The 15,327-nt window shown below is 37.7% G+C and overlaps 1 protein-coding gene across 2 annotated transcripts in view; it reads right to left on the bottom strand.

The window, feature by feature from the left end:
* Positions 1-447: 447 nt before the first annotated feature.
* The window catches only part of PRR16 (proline rich 16), a 451,224-nt gene continuing 436,344 nt past the window's right edge, over positions 448-15,327 (bottom strand). For both annotated transcript variants that reach the window (XM_012727821.1, XM_004686654.2), the window contains one exon: positions 448-1,209. In XM_012727821.1, coding sequence (XP_012583275.1) covers positions 448-1,209 — 762 coding nt within the window. The remainder of the gene's footprint in view (positions 1,210-15,327) is intronic.

The raw sequence follows: 15,327 nt of genomic DNA, 5'->3' as shown, positions 1-15,327 counted from the left end.
TATTGCAGAACTAGTGAAAAACACCTTCAGAAAAAGAGCCATCATTCAGTATAAGACTCCTTTTAAAAAAGCTTTCGATTAAAACTAATGGCTTATTATTAATGCATAGATGCATTAGCTATGAATAAAGTAATCTAACCCCATTTCTGACAGCGAATCAAAATATTTGAAACTGACATGTCCCTGTTGCCATAGGTCAATTGCAAAAAAAAACAAAGGTATTTTCAGCTTTTCCATTATTCTATGGGTTCTGATGTACAACCTTTAAATCATGTAAACCCAGATAAAAACATATGGCATACTTACCAGGTGATTTTTATGCCACTTTGCTGAATGCAGGATTAATATATTTGGGCTTTTTATTGCTTGAGTAGAAAGTGCTCATTACTTATTATTTTATGTTTATAATATAGAAATTAAAAAAGAAGTTTTTAAAAATGGCATACATCACACTGTTGTAGTGGTAGATTTCCTCAAGATCGTCTTCTGTGGTTTGGGTGCAGTAGGAGGAGGCACAGTTGCAGGTCTGAGAGGCGGGAAGCTGTTACTGTGGCTTATTCCCAGTCCCCCATTTTCTAGCGGAAAAGGAGGGAGATGGGGGGGAGGCGGGAGGGGCGGGCCTCGGTGAGGAAGCTTTCCAGGAGGGGGAGGGGGGCCGGGCTCGCAGTGCAGGTGCTCCTCCCTGCCTTTCGCGTGATAGCGGCTGTCACAGTCGGGGCAGTAGCCATGGTACTGCACCTTCTCATTAAACCGGACTCGTTCCCTGGGCCCCGCCTGGGGACACCTGTCTTTCTCTGGTCTGTGCATCACAGGCTGCGCAGGAGCCTTGCCCAAGGTACTACTGGGTAGGCAGCAGATGTCTCCATTGGGGATTTTGCTGGGTGCTCCAGGTAAGGCTCCGTTCCGCACAAGGGTGCCATTGGTCTTCACGGGATGGACCGGTGGCACAACCCTTTGGGGTTCTTCACACTTCACAGGTGTCAACCGTGGGGGCGGTGGAGGAGGATTTGGCTTTCTCAGGACGGTGAGGATAGCGGAAGGGTGTGCGGGGGGTTTGATGAGAGGGGTGTTGGCCTGCTCTTTGATCTTCTCTATGCTGGATGCTGTGGTGCCACTGGAGCTACTGTTCAGGGTGTCAGTCTTGGAGCTGTCAGTCATCTCATCCTCCAGCTGTAGGTCAGAGGTCAGGGTATCAATCTGGTCAACCACCTGGTGAAAAGGACAAGGTCACTGTGTTGAAGAATGAACCAAAACAAACTAGCGGTGAAACAAAGTCTCCCTGTCTAGCTGTCCTCTGCGACGGCAGCCTTGCCTGATTCAGAGCCTCGCGTTCCACTGACGCTCAATGTTTTCATTCAAAAAGTTTATAGAGTAGTTACCATAACACAGTGTCAACTGTTTGATAATACAATCATTTCACATGCCTTGAATATATCATACTATTTATGTACACATTCTATTTCTGACTCTGCTACACTCACCAAAGATAAAAATACTGATTTTTAAAAACCAGGCTGGGGTGTGCCTTCCTTCTGCTTGGCATGTAGAAAGCTATAGGAAAATAAAATCTCAGGGTAAAAATGTGTAGTCAGATCATCTGCCAAACTATAACCATTCTTAAGACCATCAGAGAACTGAAATTATGAGTGAATCAAATGAGTTGAACTGCAAAGAGCTTCACACCCTCCAGGATTGAGAGGACACATCGATTATAGATGATCTGACCTTTGGTAGTGAATCACAGGGAAAAGACGCAGCATCCACCGAAAGCAGTAAGAGCTGAAACTTTAATGAGTAGTTAAGGGTTGGGGTGGGGTGTGTGTTACCAAGACAGTTAAGAATCCCTCACAGCACAGACAGCATAGTCTAAGCTCACTAAACCTCCTTTCAGTAAGCCTCTCAGTGAGGCACCAAGGGCAGGACAGAGACTAGACAGATTCCTTCAGGGCACAGAGACAAAAAATCCTATCCATTTACCAGGCTCTCCTGCCCTACAACAGAGAAGCCTTAAGCCTGAGGAGAACGGCACAAAAGTCTCGAACATTTAAGGCATAGTGATCTGTTGCTTCTAGGAAAGGATAGAAAATACAATTATCTGACTATGCGGAAGAGAGTGGAAAAACTCTTGAGCCCAGAGATATACATTATAGATGGCACCTAACACTTTGGAAAAGGAGCCCAATTCACCGTCACTCAAGGATGGCCACAGACCAAGGCAGAGACATGGAATTTACTAAGGCTGACAGATTCATCAAGCCATGATGTAGGTCCCACACCAAGTGAAGCAGAGTGGCTGTAAAGATAGGAAAATTAGGTGAAAATATCTTTTTTTAAGATTTATTTTTATTTATACATACATAAATAAGCTGGGGTATAGTCAGAGTTGGGGGGGTGAGAGTATTCACCAGAGACAGACTGGGGAGCAGAGCAGGGAGATCAATTGAAATACACTACTGAAGGGAACAGCGAGAGAGACAGGAGAGGTCTGCTGCACCATGTGAGTCAGCTCCTTGGCCACTGGTCTAACTTATCCCCCTGTGGCTGGTGATAGCTTGACCCCTGCACCACCAGGGAGGCCCTGGTGGAAGCATATTAAGCAATGCACTTTATAAGAAAATTTGCCAAGGCCACTAGGGAGTCATGCAGTAAAAGGTGCCCATCATAGGAATCTGGCGCCTTCCCACACAGCTTTTCCTCTGTCCTGTTTAGTCATTGTCTGAGGTGGTTGTGGACAGCATGATCTGTGTTCAAATGCAAGATCTCAGCTCTCAGCAGGAGTGCTCCGCCATCAGCAGCCCCTGCAGTCAGAGGTTTGGCCATCTCATGACTGCCATATGTGTACTGTTAGATACCTACAAAGATGGAAAAGTCATGGACACTTTATAAATAACTTAATTGATTCTGTATGGAGGGTGTCCTTTCATTTTACATATTTTCTTGAATAGAATTTTCCCTCTTCTTTTACTCATGCATAAATAAGTGTGTTCAACTATGAAGTTGGCATTTAGACATATGGTGGCCGGATTGGGCACAGAATAAAACTATCATAATCATCCACAGTCGGAGAGGATATAGAGATTCTACTTCTTCCTTATGAGGATCTTAACTGGCTGGTTTATGCTAAAGCCGTATGTATCTTAAATCCATTAATTTTCCATTTTCATTTCTTTGGTACTCATATGAACCACTTTTACTTATCATATGGATATCCCAGAATCACCTTGCTTCTCCCTCTCATCTCTGTAGTCTCCATGATCTTTTACAAATACAAATGTGCTTTCAACAACAAAAAACAAACAACACAATCAATAAATGTGCAGCAGATGGAAATATGTTGTCACTCCCAATGAGAAGATGCAGGATGAAACCACAAGGAGCTGTTATCTCGCACCCATGAGACCTGAGTATGTTGAAAAGACCCCCAACAACAAGGGCTGGAAAGAATGTGAAGAAAACAAAACTCTGTTGCATTGTTCCCAGGAATGTAATTGATACAGTCATTATGGAAAGTAATCTGGATTTACCTTAAAACACTGAAAATGAAAATACCAAATCACCCAAGGAAACTTTCCCTTGGGCATCTATCCAAAAAATTTGAAACCAGAAATATGAAAAGTTACATGCTGTACAATGATTAATGCAGTTCTATTTATAAAAGTCATAACATGGAAACAACATATGTGATCGCTGGCAGAGGACAGTCTCAAATATATATATGTTCATACCATGCCATGTTATTCAGCGATTAGATATGCTGCCATTTATGGCAAAAAAGAAAGAATTTGAGGGAACTGTATAGTAAAGCAAGTCATAATAGCAGACAAATAATAGACATTAGCTTATACAGCAAATAATTTAACAGAGTAAACTACTTGTAAAAACTAGTAAATGAGGTAAGATTCTAAGGTGAAGATGAAAAGGGAAAGAACAACAAAAAAATAGAAACATATCCTTGTTGATTTCTTGCTTAAAACCTTTTAATATCTGTTCATTTCTCCTGTGATAAAAATCAGCTCTTAACAGTCTCCAAAGCCTCAGCGGTATGTTGGTAAATGTTTTATCAATTAGCTCACAGGCGTGCAAGGGAGTCAGCACATGTGAAGTGTGTAACATACATGGTATAAATTCCAACATCATTGATTTTAAGTTACTAAATGCAACAGTATTTAGTATGAGAAGAAATGTGTAGGAGTATATCATTAAACAATGTTTCCAGCATATAAACAGACTATACAAACTGAAGAGCTCAAACAATAGCAAAAAATGGTAAATTAATTAAGAATGACTAGGAATCTTAATGAAGAAATCTTCATTTTTAATATAATTTGGTAGGCTGAAAATTTATATATTTTCCTTCCCTCCTCCTAATAATGGTTAAGAATGGCTCACAACTATGTGAAAATAAAACAACTGATTCTAGCACTATTTCATACTCCTAAATACCTTTCCATCCTCAACTCTAATAAAGCTTTCTGTTTTCAAATCTGTCAGGTCTTCTTTAAGACCATCATAATTTTCAGTCTATCTTCTGCCACAGGACATTTGCACACTCTTAATTTTTCTTCTTGAAATGTTCTAACCCCTTCCTTTCCCTTAATTAACTTGTATTCATCTTAATAGCTCAGGAGTCTCTCAATGAAGTAAACCTTCCCCATACTTTTGCAATTCCCCCTACAGTTAAGTTTGTTGAGCAATCGCAAGGAACCTTTTCTTCCCCGTTCATAGCATTCACATAATTGCATGTTCAGTGGAACTGTGATCACTCCAATAATGTTCCATTCTAGATTGTAATCTCAGGGGCTTTGTTTTGAGTACTGCAGCCAGGTAATCTCATGACTGAGAACAAATAGGGCCTCAGCAAATACTTGTCAAATAAATGCAAGGGGCGGGGGGGGGGGAGAGGATATTTCCTTGGGTTCAGGTGTGAGCAACACCATTTTGTTTCCAATTTGATTTTTTGAGGCATTACTTTTTAAATTGATGTTTGTTCATTTATTCTGGAATAAAATGGTGATGGTGGTGGGGAAATTTATCCATAAATCATCCACGGAACTAGGGGCACAATCGCCAGCTCTAGACCGACATTGTAGCAATTCACATAAGAGGGTACAAAGGATGTAACACATATAGGAACCCTCTTGGCTCTGGAGTACTATGTGCTCTTAAACCAGGAGAGGTTTTCTACCCTAAGCCTTTTATCAAATTAAATATCTGCAGCAAAAGAGAACAAGATGGGGTATACTGTGAGGGAAGTGACTAACACTCAGAGATGAGTAAGTAGTGCCTGTGTTCCTCGATGGTTTGTTTTCTGCCTGGTTTAACTGTATTGCTGTTCCCGAGTGCCTACAAAATGACAACAGAACAAAAAGGAAAACGAACTAAGTAATGCCCTCATGGATCAAGGAATCTAGTAGAAGGACATAAATTAGATACTCAAACAGAAAACTGTAACCACTTAACAGCTCCAGGAGCTCTGGAAGAGAAATACAAGCCTGGATAAGAGGAGGATAAGTGGGCCTGACCAAAAAAGTCAGCGCTGAGGTGCACTTAAGTGGTAAAAGAGGAGTAACTGTGGAAGTCCACTCAGGAAAGAGCCTGTAACAGTCCTTTGGTAGAAGAGAGCATCTGATCCTCTTGCCTGAAGCAGATAAAGGGAGAGACTTAGGTAGCTGTGAGGCTGTAAGAGCCGGAGTTATGCTGATCAAGCATCACTTATTTTTAAAAAGGATTCTGGAAATGTGAGAAGCAATATTCAAAGAGATGAGGAATTCAAATTTTTCAGAACTCAAGTGACATCTAGTTAAAGAAACCACAATTTCAAACAGGAAAATAGAAACAAACTCATACACAGACATACCATAGTACAAATATAGGACACTGACAAGCAATAATCAACATTTTCCAACAATGAAAAAGGACTATCAATATATGCGAAGTCATTAAAATAAAAATGACAGTTTCATACAAGCAATACTCATTTGAAAATAAATGTAGTGATATGTCAGATTGAAAGAAATTGGAAATATAATGTAGTTTAATTCTTCTCTAAGGTGAGAGTGAAATAAACATGATAGGTACATAAGTCTACCTAAGTCTTCCCTCATCTGCAGTCCCTTCAGCCAAGAGGATCAGATGCTCTCTTCTACCAAAGGACTTTTACAGGCTCTTTCCTGAGTGGAATTCCACAGTTACTCCTCTTTTACTGCTTAAGTGCACTTCAGCACTGACTTTTTTGATCAGGTCCTCTTATCCTCCTCTTATCTAAGCTTGTATTTCTCTTCCAGAGCTCCTAGAGCTGTACAGAAAAACTGACTCTTGGCCCTCCCTGGTGGCGCAGTGGGTTAAAGCACTGCACTAAGAAGCTGAAACCACTTCTGCATGAGTTCAATTCCCGCCTGCCCCGGAGACCACAGGGTGTGGCAGACCTCTCCTGATCCGCCCGCTGCTCATCAGCAGTGTACTTCGTCGATCTGCCTGTTCTGCTCCCCACTCTGTCTCTGGTGAAGTCTTTTGCCACCCCTGAATCTCTGGCCTGTACCCCAGTTCTGTATGCACAAATAAATAAATCTTAAAAAACAAAAACAAAAACTGACTCTTTATAGCTCAATGCTGAAAGCACTGTTAAGTGACAATTAACAAAAATGTTTTTAAAAATCTGCAGGAAGGATTGGAAAGCAAGAATCGGTGAATGTGGACCCTCCCTGGTGGCACAGAAAGGCCCAGCACTATGAAGCTAAAACCACTTCAGTGTGAGTTCAATCCTGACCCACATGGTACTGCAGACCTCTCCTGACCTGCCTGCTGCTCCCCTCAGCAGTGTACTTTGTCAGTCAACCTGTTCTGCTCCCCACTCTGTCTCTGGTGAATCTGCATCTCTGGCCTGTTCCCCAGTTCTGTATGCATAAAAAAAAAAAAATCTTAAAAAAAAAAAGAAAAGGTGAATACATAAATTACTGAGTAAGTAAATCAAATCAGTAATGTGTACCAAAAAATCAACAACAACACAGTACTAATAACTAATTTGAGAGAGAAGGTAGGCAAAGTGCAAATTAAATACTAGAGAAATACAAGTCTGATTGAAGAGTAGTAAGCTAAAGCATTTTTAGATTACTGTACTATTCTGTTTTATAAAAATGTTAGTACCTATTTGGTACTGGTTAACATAAGGTTTTATTAAGTAAAAAATGCACATGTAAATTTTATGGCAAGCACTGAAATAATAGATATAAATGCATAACTTTCAAATAATATTAAAATTAAAACTGAATATAGGAAACTTTCTTATTTTTGCTATTAAACAAGAAAAAACAGCAAGCAGGACAAATGAATGAACAAAAAAGCACAGTAATAGGAAACAACTGCATCAGATAGTAGAAAAATAACTTCCAAATATATTAAAATAATTTATTCAAAACATGATTGCAATAAAAAATACCCAGAAATACTGAATATAAAGTGGTTGAAGTAAGAAATAGCAAGCAAGCTATTTAACATTAATCTTAATAAAATTAATCAAAACAGTACTGTATCAAACTAATCTAGGTGAATAAAGGAATGAAACAAAATTGAGACTACTTGTACACACATGCACACATGAGAAAATGAGTGAGGAGCATAAAGGAATGATTCATGGAAGACAAAAACCAAACTTTAAAAAAAAAAAAACAACTCCTCATTTTCACTAATAATCAAGGTACAGCAAGTTGAAGAAAAATGAAATCATGACTTATACTTAATAGTTTGGTAAAAATTAAACAATCTAAAATTTTCAATTGTTTGATGATGATATGGGAAAAATGGAAACTTCCCATGCAGCCAGGGAGAAGTTAACAGGTCAATTAGGATGCTTTTTCATGATAACCTATAGATTGGATTAAAGTAGCACCTATGGTACAGGTCCTATAGAAACTTGAACTCATGTGCACAGGGTTGAAAAAGCACAGGATATTTCTTGTAGGTTTTAACGTCTATTTTGTGAGAGCGAAATACTAGAAACTACCTCAGTATATATTAGTAAGTGATTATTTAAATAATAAAAAGTATTTTGGGCTCTCCCTGGTGGCTCAATGGGTCAAAGCACCATACTACGAAGCTCTCAGGGGCCACTGCAGCACAAGTTCTATCCCCAGCCAGGGAACTGACCCACATGGTGAGGCAGACCTCCCCTGACCTGACCGCTGCTCCCCTCAGCAGTATATTTCAGTACATTTGCCTGTTCTGCTCCCCACTATGTTTCTAGTGAGTCCTTTCACCCACCATACCTCTGGCCTCACCCCAGATCTGTAACATAAATAAATAAAACTTAAAAAAAAATTTCAATGAAGTAGCTAGAGTTATTGTGTTTTGGCTCCCTCCCATACATATAATAAGTATCAGCAACTTGATGTTGAATGTAAAAGAGTTACAAAAACATATTCTATGTGCATGCTTTGTTTATATAGAGAAATACTGACATTTCTGCTTTTTTTTTTTAAGATTTATTTATTTATTCATACAGAACTGGGGTACAGGCCAGAGATGCGAAGGGTGAGAGGACACACCAGAGTCAGAGTGGGGAGCAGAACAGGCAGATCGACGAAGTACACTGCTGAGGGGAGCAGCGGGCGGGTCAGGAGAGGTCTGCCAGCCACATGTGGATCTCCTCCGGGGCAGGCGGGGATCCAACTTACGCGGAAGTGGCTTAAGCTTCTTAGTGCTGTGCTTTAACCTGCTGCGCCACCAGAGAGGGCCCATTTCTGCTTTTACAGTAAGAAATTAATTATACTAATTTTGGGCCAGGAAGAAGAGAAAGGAGACATCAACTATATAGTTGAAAAATTTTAGTTCTTTTCAAATTTGATATAAGGGAATTATGATAAAATGTTAACAGTTGTTAAGTCTGAGTCATATTTTTTGCGCCAATTTATTTTATGTCATGCATGAACCTATTTCATTACTTGAAAATAAATACTTAGAACTAGTGAAAGGTGAAAGGCAAGAAAAAGTAATTTTTCCAGCCGCCATGTGGAAAACATATTGAAGGGACTGTAGTTTATTTATTTGGCTAGTTAGATGTTATTGCAGCCAAGTGAGACATGAATAAATTAACCAGACAAGGAACCCACTGTATCCTTCTAATTACACTTCTCTGTTTAGCTGAAACTATTTCAAAGGATCAGGTTGCAACTAGCGGAATGGTTACCACAGGCATGATGGAATTAAAGGGAAACAAAATGAAAATAATAGAACTGGGGGCACAGACTTCTCACAGATATTTGGAGGTAAAAAGACAGTATGACATCCATCTTAAGCTTAAGTATATCCAAAGTTAAACATCAAGTGCAATGGAGAAGTTTATATCTCAAACTTGAAATTGAGTTCACAGTCCAAGTAATTGTGGCTACCCATGTGAGCATTTGATAAGGTAAATGAAACAGAAAATTAAAGAAAGAATGATGGCAGGGCCAACCAGAAGGTCTTTCTTAACTGCATATATAAGAAAACAGGTTAGACTGTGGGATACTTAAGAATAGTCATCACTGTGTAGTAATCACTGAGCTTCGAGTTTTCATATCTGGGTCGCTGTTGCTAAACATTTTTATAAAAGAAAGATTTGGGAGATATAAGTTATGTAAGGAAGTATACAACTCAGTTTTGATTATTTCAGCAAATATTAAACTACAAGACTAAAATAAAGACACTAAAGATTTGTCATTAGAGTAAAATACAAGATAATCAGATTTATCTAATGTAAAAAACTTGGGCATCCCTATGCTATTCTTCCAGGAAATTCTATCCTTTTATTAGTACAATCACCTTAATATATTGGAATCATTTACTTTTGTGTCCCCTCAGATTCTGAACGCACATATCCTCATCTGTGTAGCTTGGTAGAAAACACAGTAACCACACAGAGCAAATATGCAGATAAATGCAGAGAGACTCTAAACGAACAAAGATTAAGGTGGGAAATGGCTAAAAGATTATATTCCCTAAAAAAAAAAGTGTCCAAATTGCTCCACAGTCTTTAAGTTTGGTATTATGCTGGTAGCTCACTCCTGAAGAAAAACATGATATTCTGTAAAAAATAAATAAATAAATAAATAAACAACATCTCTGAATAACAAGAAGGCTTGTCAGATTGTGGTTGGTAGAAACTCAGAAAAATGCTTTTCTCCATTATTTTTCCATTGAGAAAATGGTAAAAAAGAGATATCCTGAAAAAGAGATATCCTGAAGTACTATATGTTTATCTGACACATTCAGAATCTGTAGCCCTTACTCCCTTACCCACATAGGAAAAGACTGTAATATACATATAGTACAAGGAATCAGGACATATTTCAAAATAAATAACATATAGAATATAAGGATTAACATGAGTGAGCAGAATGAGAATAAACATACAGATGCCATTATTAGTGAACTACAGAAACATTATACTAATTAACATAGTTATAGAGTATTGAAAATATATTACAAGATAAGAAGACACCATTATACTTTTTAAAGAACAGGACCTCCCTGGTGGTGCAACGGGTTAGGGTACAGCCACTTCAGGGCATGTTCATCACCAGCACCGGAGGTGACCCCCATGGCATGGCGGAGACCTCTCCTTTCTCACCCACTGCTCCCTCGGCAGTATTTCATTGACCTGCTTAAATTCTGCTCCCCACTCTGTCTCTGGTGAATCTTCTCACCGTCCCTGCACCTCTGACCTGTGCTCCAGTTTTGCATGCATACAATCTTTAAAAGAAAAAGAAAATTAAAAAGCAGATAAAAATAAATATTCAGAATGTAAAAATCTTGAAAAGATGAAAGATATAACTGAATAAATATTCCCAACCAAAGTGACGTTTATTTTAAAATGTAACATACAAGAAAAAATGTTAAAACAATAAAATCAATACTGAGCTTTAATGACTGACTGGGGTATTCCAGAAAAAGAAAAGAAAAGGTAGAATGACAAAAATGAAAGCAATAGCAGAAGAAAAATTTTCATAGTTGACTATATATTTGAAACCTCCTGTGAAAAGAGATGAGTGCTAATCAGAAGATAACAAAATAAAGCCAAAGTACACCCAACACATAAAGGACACTCAGAAAGAAATGGAAATCAAATAATCATTACAGTTTGTTCAAGGAAAGCTGATGATATATGACATTTTATCAGTAACATTGAAAGTTCTGGGGTAAAATGCTTTCATCCTCAATTCTGCAACTGGCTAAATAAACCAACAGTTGTAAGGAAAAAAAAATGGATATTTTCTTTACACATTAAGGACAACAGTTAATTCCTTGCATCAATTCTTTAAAATTAAAGATATCATGCAGCATAGTGAAAAATGAATTCAAGAAAGGAAGAACAAAGTATATTAAAGACTTATAACAAACCAGAAGAATAATAACTAAAAGTATTTAAAAATGACACTTATGTCATTACACTAAAAAGCAATTATTTTACAATAAAAGAGAAACTCAGAAGACCCCCCTCCCCCATACACAATAATGATATGGCATTCAACTGAGAAGCTGTCATACATTACTGATATGGGGAAGAACTGAAATTATATGGGTGACATGATGTTTAAGAAAAGAATACATTTGAATCTTAAATAATTTGGATTTATTGCTTTATGAGTATAAACAATAATAGTCTCATCCTATGTTCAATATTGAGGTGCTGGTTATTGATTTTTCTCAGTGTCAGGGAAAAGTGAAAAATACATTTCTTTACCTACATAAAGATATGTCAAAGGCCATGGTTGGAAGTTTAGAATATTAGCATATTATTAGTAAGGACCTAAGAAGTCTAAGTGTGGGTACTGAACAACGCAGGAGAGGGAATGTGAACAAGGCCACGCTGCAAAGGCAGGGAGAGGCCAGGTTCAGGGGAGAGAAACTGGAATTTATATATTGGTTTCACTTTAAAGACAGTTCTCCAAAAGTTCTAATTTGTGATACCACAAAATCAGACTTTGGTGATAACCATAGAGAAACACATATTGATACTGACTGACAAGATTGCCTGCAATCAATACTAAATGAGAAACTAATGTAAATTTAATTAAAAAAAATAAAAAATAAGTACTAAGTCAGTGATCTGAAAGAGGACGCAGATAGGTACACATGTTTGAGTAGGCTCATTTCTTTGTGGATCTACTTATTTTATAGCCGTAGTCTGGAGAGCATACAGATAACCCAAGTCTAAATGCCATATCAACTCTAGATATGGATTGTCCAAAGGTGTTAATGGACCCTGGGAGCTTTGAACAGTTTCAACAGTTTATGTTATTTGAAGTACTAAATGATCCAACAGTTTTAACTCTACGATTTATGAAACCACGATGTTTAACCTGTAACAAAAAGCTGGTTGCTGGTTTCATTTAAATGATTTTCTGAAAGCATATAGCAGGAGAGGGGAAGGGCAAAGGGTCAAACAGGGAGGGAAGAGCACTGAGGGCTGTGGTGATGCACCGCGGGTGCTTAGGTAGAGGGAGAGCCACGGAGGTTACAACTAGGGGAGAGGAATCAAATACTGCCCCCAAATGAACAATGACCTAGAAAATTAAATGTAATAGAAATGATTTCCTCAGAGATGTAAGCATTTTTGAGTTACTCTCGAAAGAAGTTAGAAATCCTCTGCATTTTTATAAACCACTTGGAAATGTCACATGACCAAAGGCTGTTTGAATACAGAAGCATCAACAATTATGTGTGAAAAGAAAGTGCTATCAAAATACAATTTAGTGCAGGTAGTTAAATGTGCCCACGTTAGAGGGCACTTTCATGTTACTCCCATGTTTACTTGTCTATCAATTTTAGTTAAGTGAGGTATTTATGGCTTTTCTTTTCCCTGTAACAACATTACCCACAGATTTTAATGGCCGAAGTGCCATCACTGATGCTAATTTGTGTCTACATATGATGTGTTATTTTAACAGGCAACACACTGCTGCTACTGAGGCTTCCAGTAAAGTGTTCAAAAGGCAACATCCCTCATCATAATTGCTGAAGCAGCTTAATAGATATAAAGGACTCATCTACTTGTGTTTTGCGAGTATACACTTCAAAATGATTCTATTAGGTTAGTAATGTTGAGGAGGAGATCGTAACTCATGATAACGGAACTGTAAACTTTAACACACACTTACAGCTCTCCATCTCTATCTTTTTGCATCTATAAAAGTTTAAATGAAATAAATCTCAGGTTCTGTATTATATTCCCTGCTGATGTCAAACTAGCTGAATTAAAAACTATTCTGTAAGCATCATAGGTAAGGTTGCAAGAACAAGATTCTATACAAACCACTTTTTTCTTCCACTTAATCTATTCTCTGCACTGTCAGCAGAGCTTTTAATAAATATGCATGCAAATGTCAAACATGCTGTATACTTAAAGTTTAAAATAATGTTGCATGCCAATTACAGTTCTATATATAGAAATATATATGTATAGATCAAAGTGTGGGTGTATGTATATAAATATTTAATATAAATTATCAAAAACTTAAGTGGTTTCTTATGACTCTTAAGATAGAGACCAACTAATTAATGAGGTCAAAATGCTTCTAGGTCTGGGTTCTGTTTTTCACCCTCACATATTACCACATCCTTACTCTATATTTATTTTTCATTTCTTCCAGTGCTTAAGAGACTGGTTCTCCCCACCTCTCTCTCTGCCTCTCTCTCATAAACACACACACACACACACACACACACACACTCATTGTCTTTCCAATATCAATCCACTTATCTCCTGCTCAAGATAATTTTTCAGATGGTCCTTAAGTCCTGTAAGAGAGTCCTAAACAGAGGACTGCAGTGTGACTATCTGCTTCACTCCGCTTGCTAAAGCCGTTCCCACCTTGAGACCCTGCCTGTTCTGCTCCCCAATAATTCGTGATGGGGACAAAGAGTCTCCGAGAATCATCCCTTTCCTTCATGTTTTAAACACTGTATTTTAAACTGCAGGGACAATGCCACTTATTAAAAATTGAAGGCAATGTTTACAAACTGTTGACAACAAATAGAATATGAAATTAGAATGTTTGCATGTAAATATGATTTTGACTTGCATTAGTTGTATGATGGTGAAATTGGGTCATTTCTTTCTGTCATTAGCTCCCTTCTTTGATAGGAAGAGAGAGAGAAGAGAGTGTTAGAGGGTAAAAGGGGGAGCAAGTTTGAGAGGAACTACGGTTTCTATATGAGCATCAATGAACAATTACTTCTATGGGAGGGAAAAGTGATGCCAGAGACAGCCTCAGGAATAGAAAATATTTTTAAAAGAAGGACTTTGAAGGATTAAGTAAAAAATAGTGGACCAGCATTTGAGGCACAGTAAGATGTAAAATAAAGAAAGGGAGTTTGAAAAATAAGCATTTCCAGGAGTAGAAAGCAATCCAATGTGGCTAAGTGGCTGACTATATGATGTGTGTGTGTGTGTGTGTGTGTGTGTGTGTGTGTGTGTGTGAAGATGGGGGAGGTGCAAATGAAGAAGTTATAGAAAGCATAAGGGTCTTTAATACCATGCTGAGTTTAGCCTTTCTCTGAAAATAACAGCAAAGTTTCTTAACAGAAAAGTGCTATCTCTGTACTTTTACAGAGCTCTGAGGAAGTGGAAAGATTGCCATAAAGCAAGTCATTAAAAAAATTATTCTTGTCATAAGCAAACCTACAGAAAATATGAAAAATGATGCCAATGAGGCTACTTTGCATTATCTTTCACTAGTGAAACTTCTCAGAATCTCAAAAGCCCATATTTAGGATATTTTTCCCAACTTGAAAATACTCTGTCTAACTCAATTACGAAGGGAGTGTGCTCAGCATGAACACTCAATGGGGATGTTGTCCTTGGTGTAATAAAAATATGCAATTATTATGAAATTCCTCCTGTAACTGAGTTCTAGCATTCTGAATGGAGTAAAGGGATTTGAAGTTTAAAATATAACACCTGATTTTATAATGTCTGATTTTATCAACCAGAATATGAGATAAAAGAGAGAGGGGAATTTACATTTTAGAATTGCTTTAAAATTGGCTTCTCAAGTACCTGTCTTCCTTGTCACAGGGTAACAGAGATATTTTATATAAAAATAAAATTCACATAATTAGAAAAACAATAAAAAGTGCCACTACAGAGTGTAAGCCAACAATCATTTAAATCTATTAGGACTTTGAAAATTGATTTTGCACAATTTTCATTCTATTCAAAAATTCCTGAAAGCCTTCCATGTGAAATATAATCTATAATTTATAACATATAAATATAATATTCAAATATTCATAGCAAGTGCTATTCCTATTGTGTAGTCCTAACAAAAGTAGAAGCAGTAGCACTGTAAA

Source organism: Condylura cristata, unplaced genomic scaffold, assembly GCF_000260355.1.
Source record: "Condylura cristata isolate star-nosed mole 26May11 unplaced genomic scaffold, ConCri1.0 scaffold00021, whole genome shotgun sequence".
Lineage (NCBI taxonomy): Eukaryota > Metazoa > Chordata > Mammalia > Eulipotyphla > Talpidae > Condylura > Condylura cristata.
This window is presented reverse-complemented; position numbering and strand designations above follow the sequence as displayed.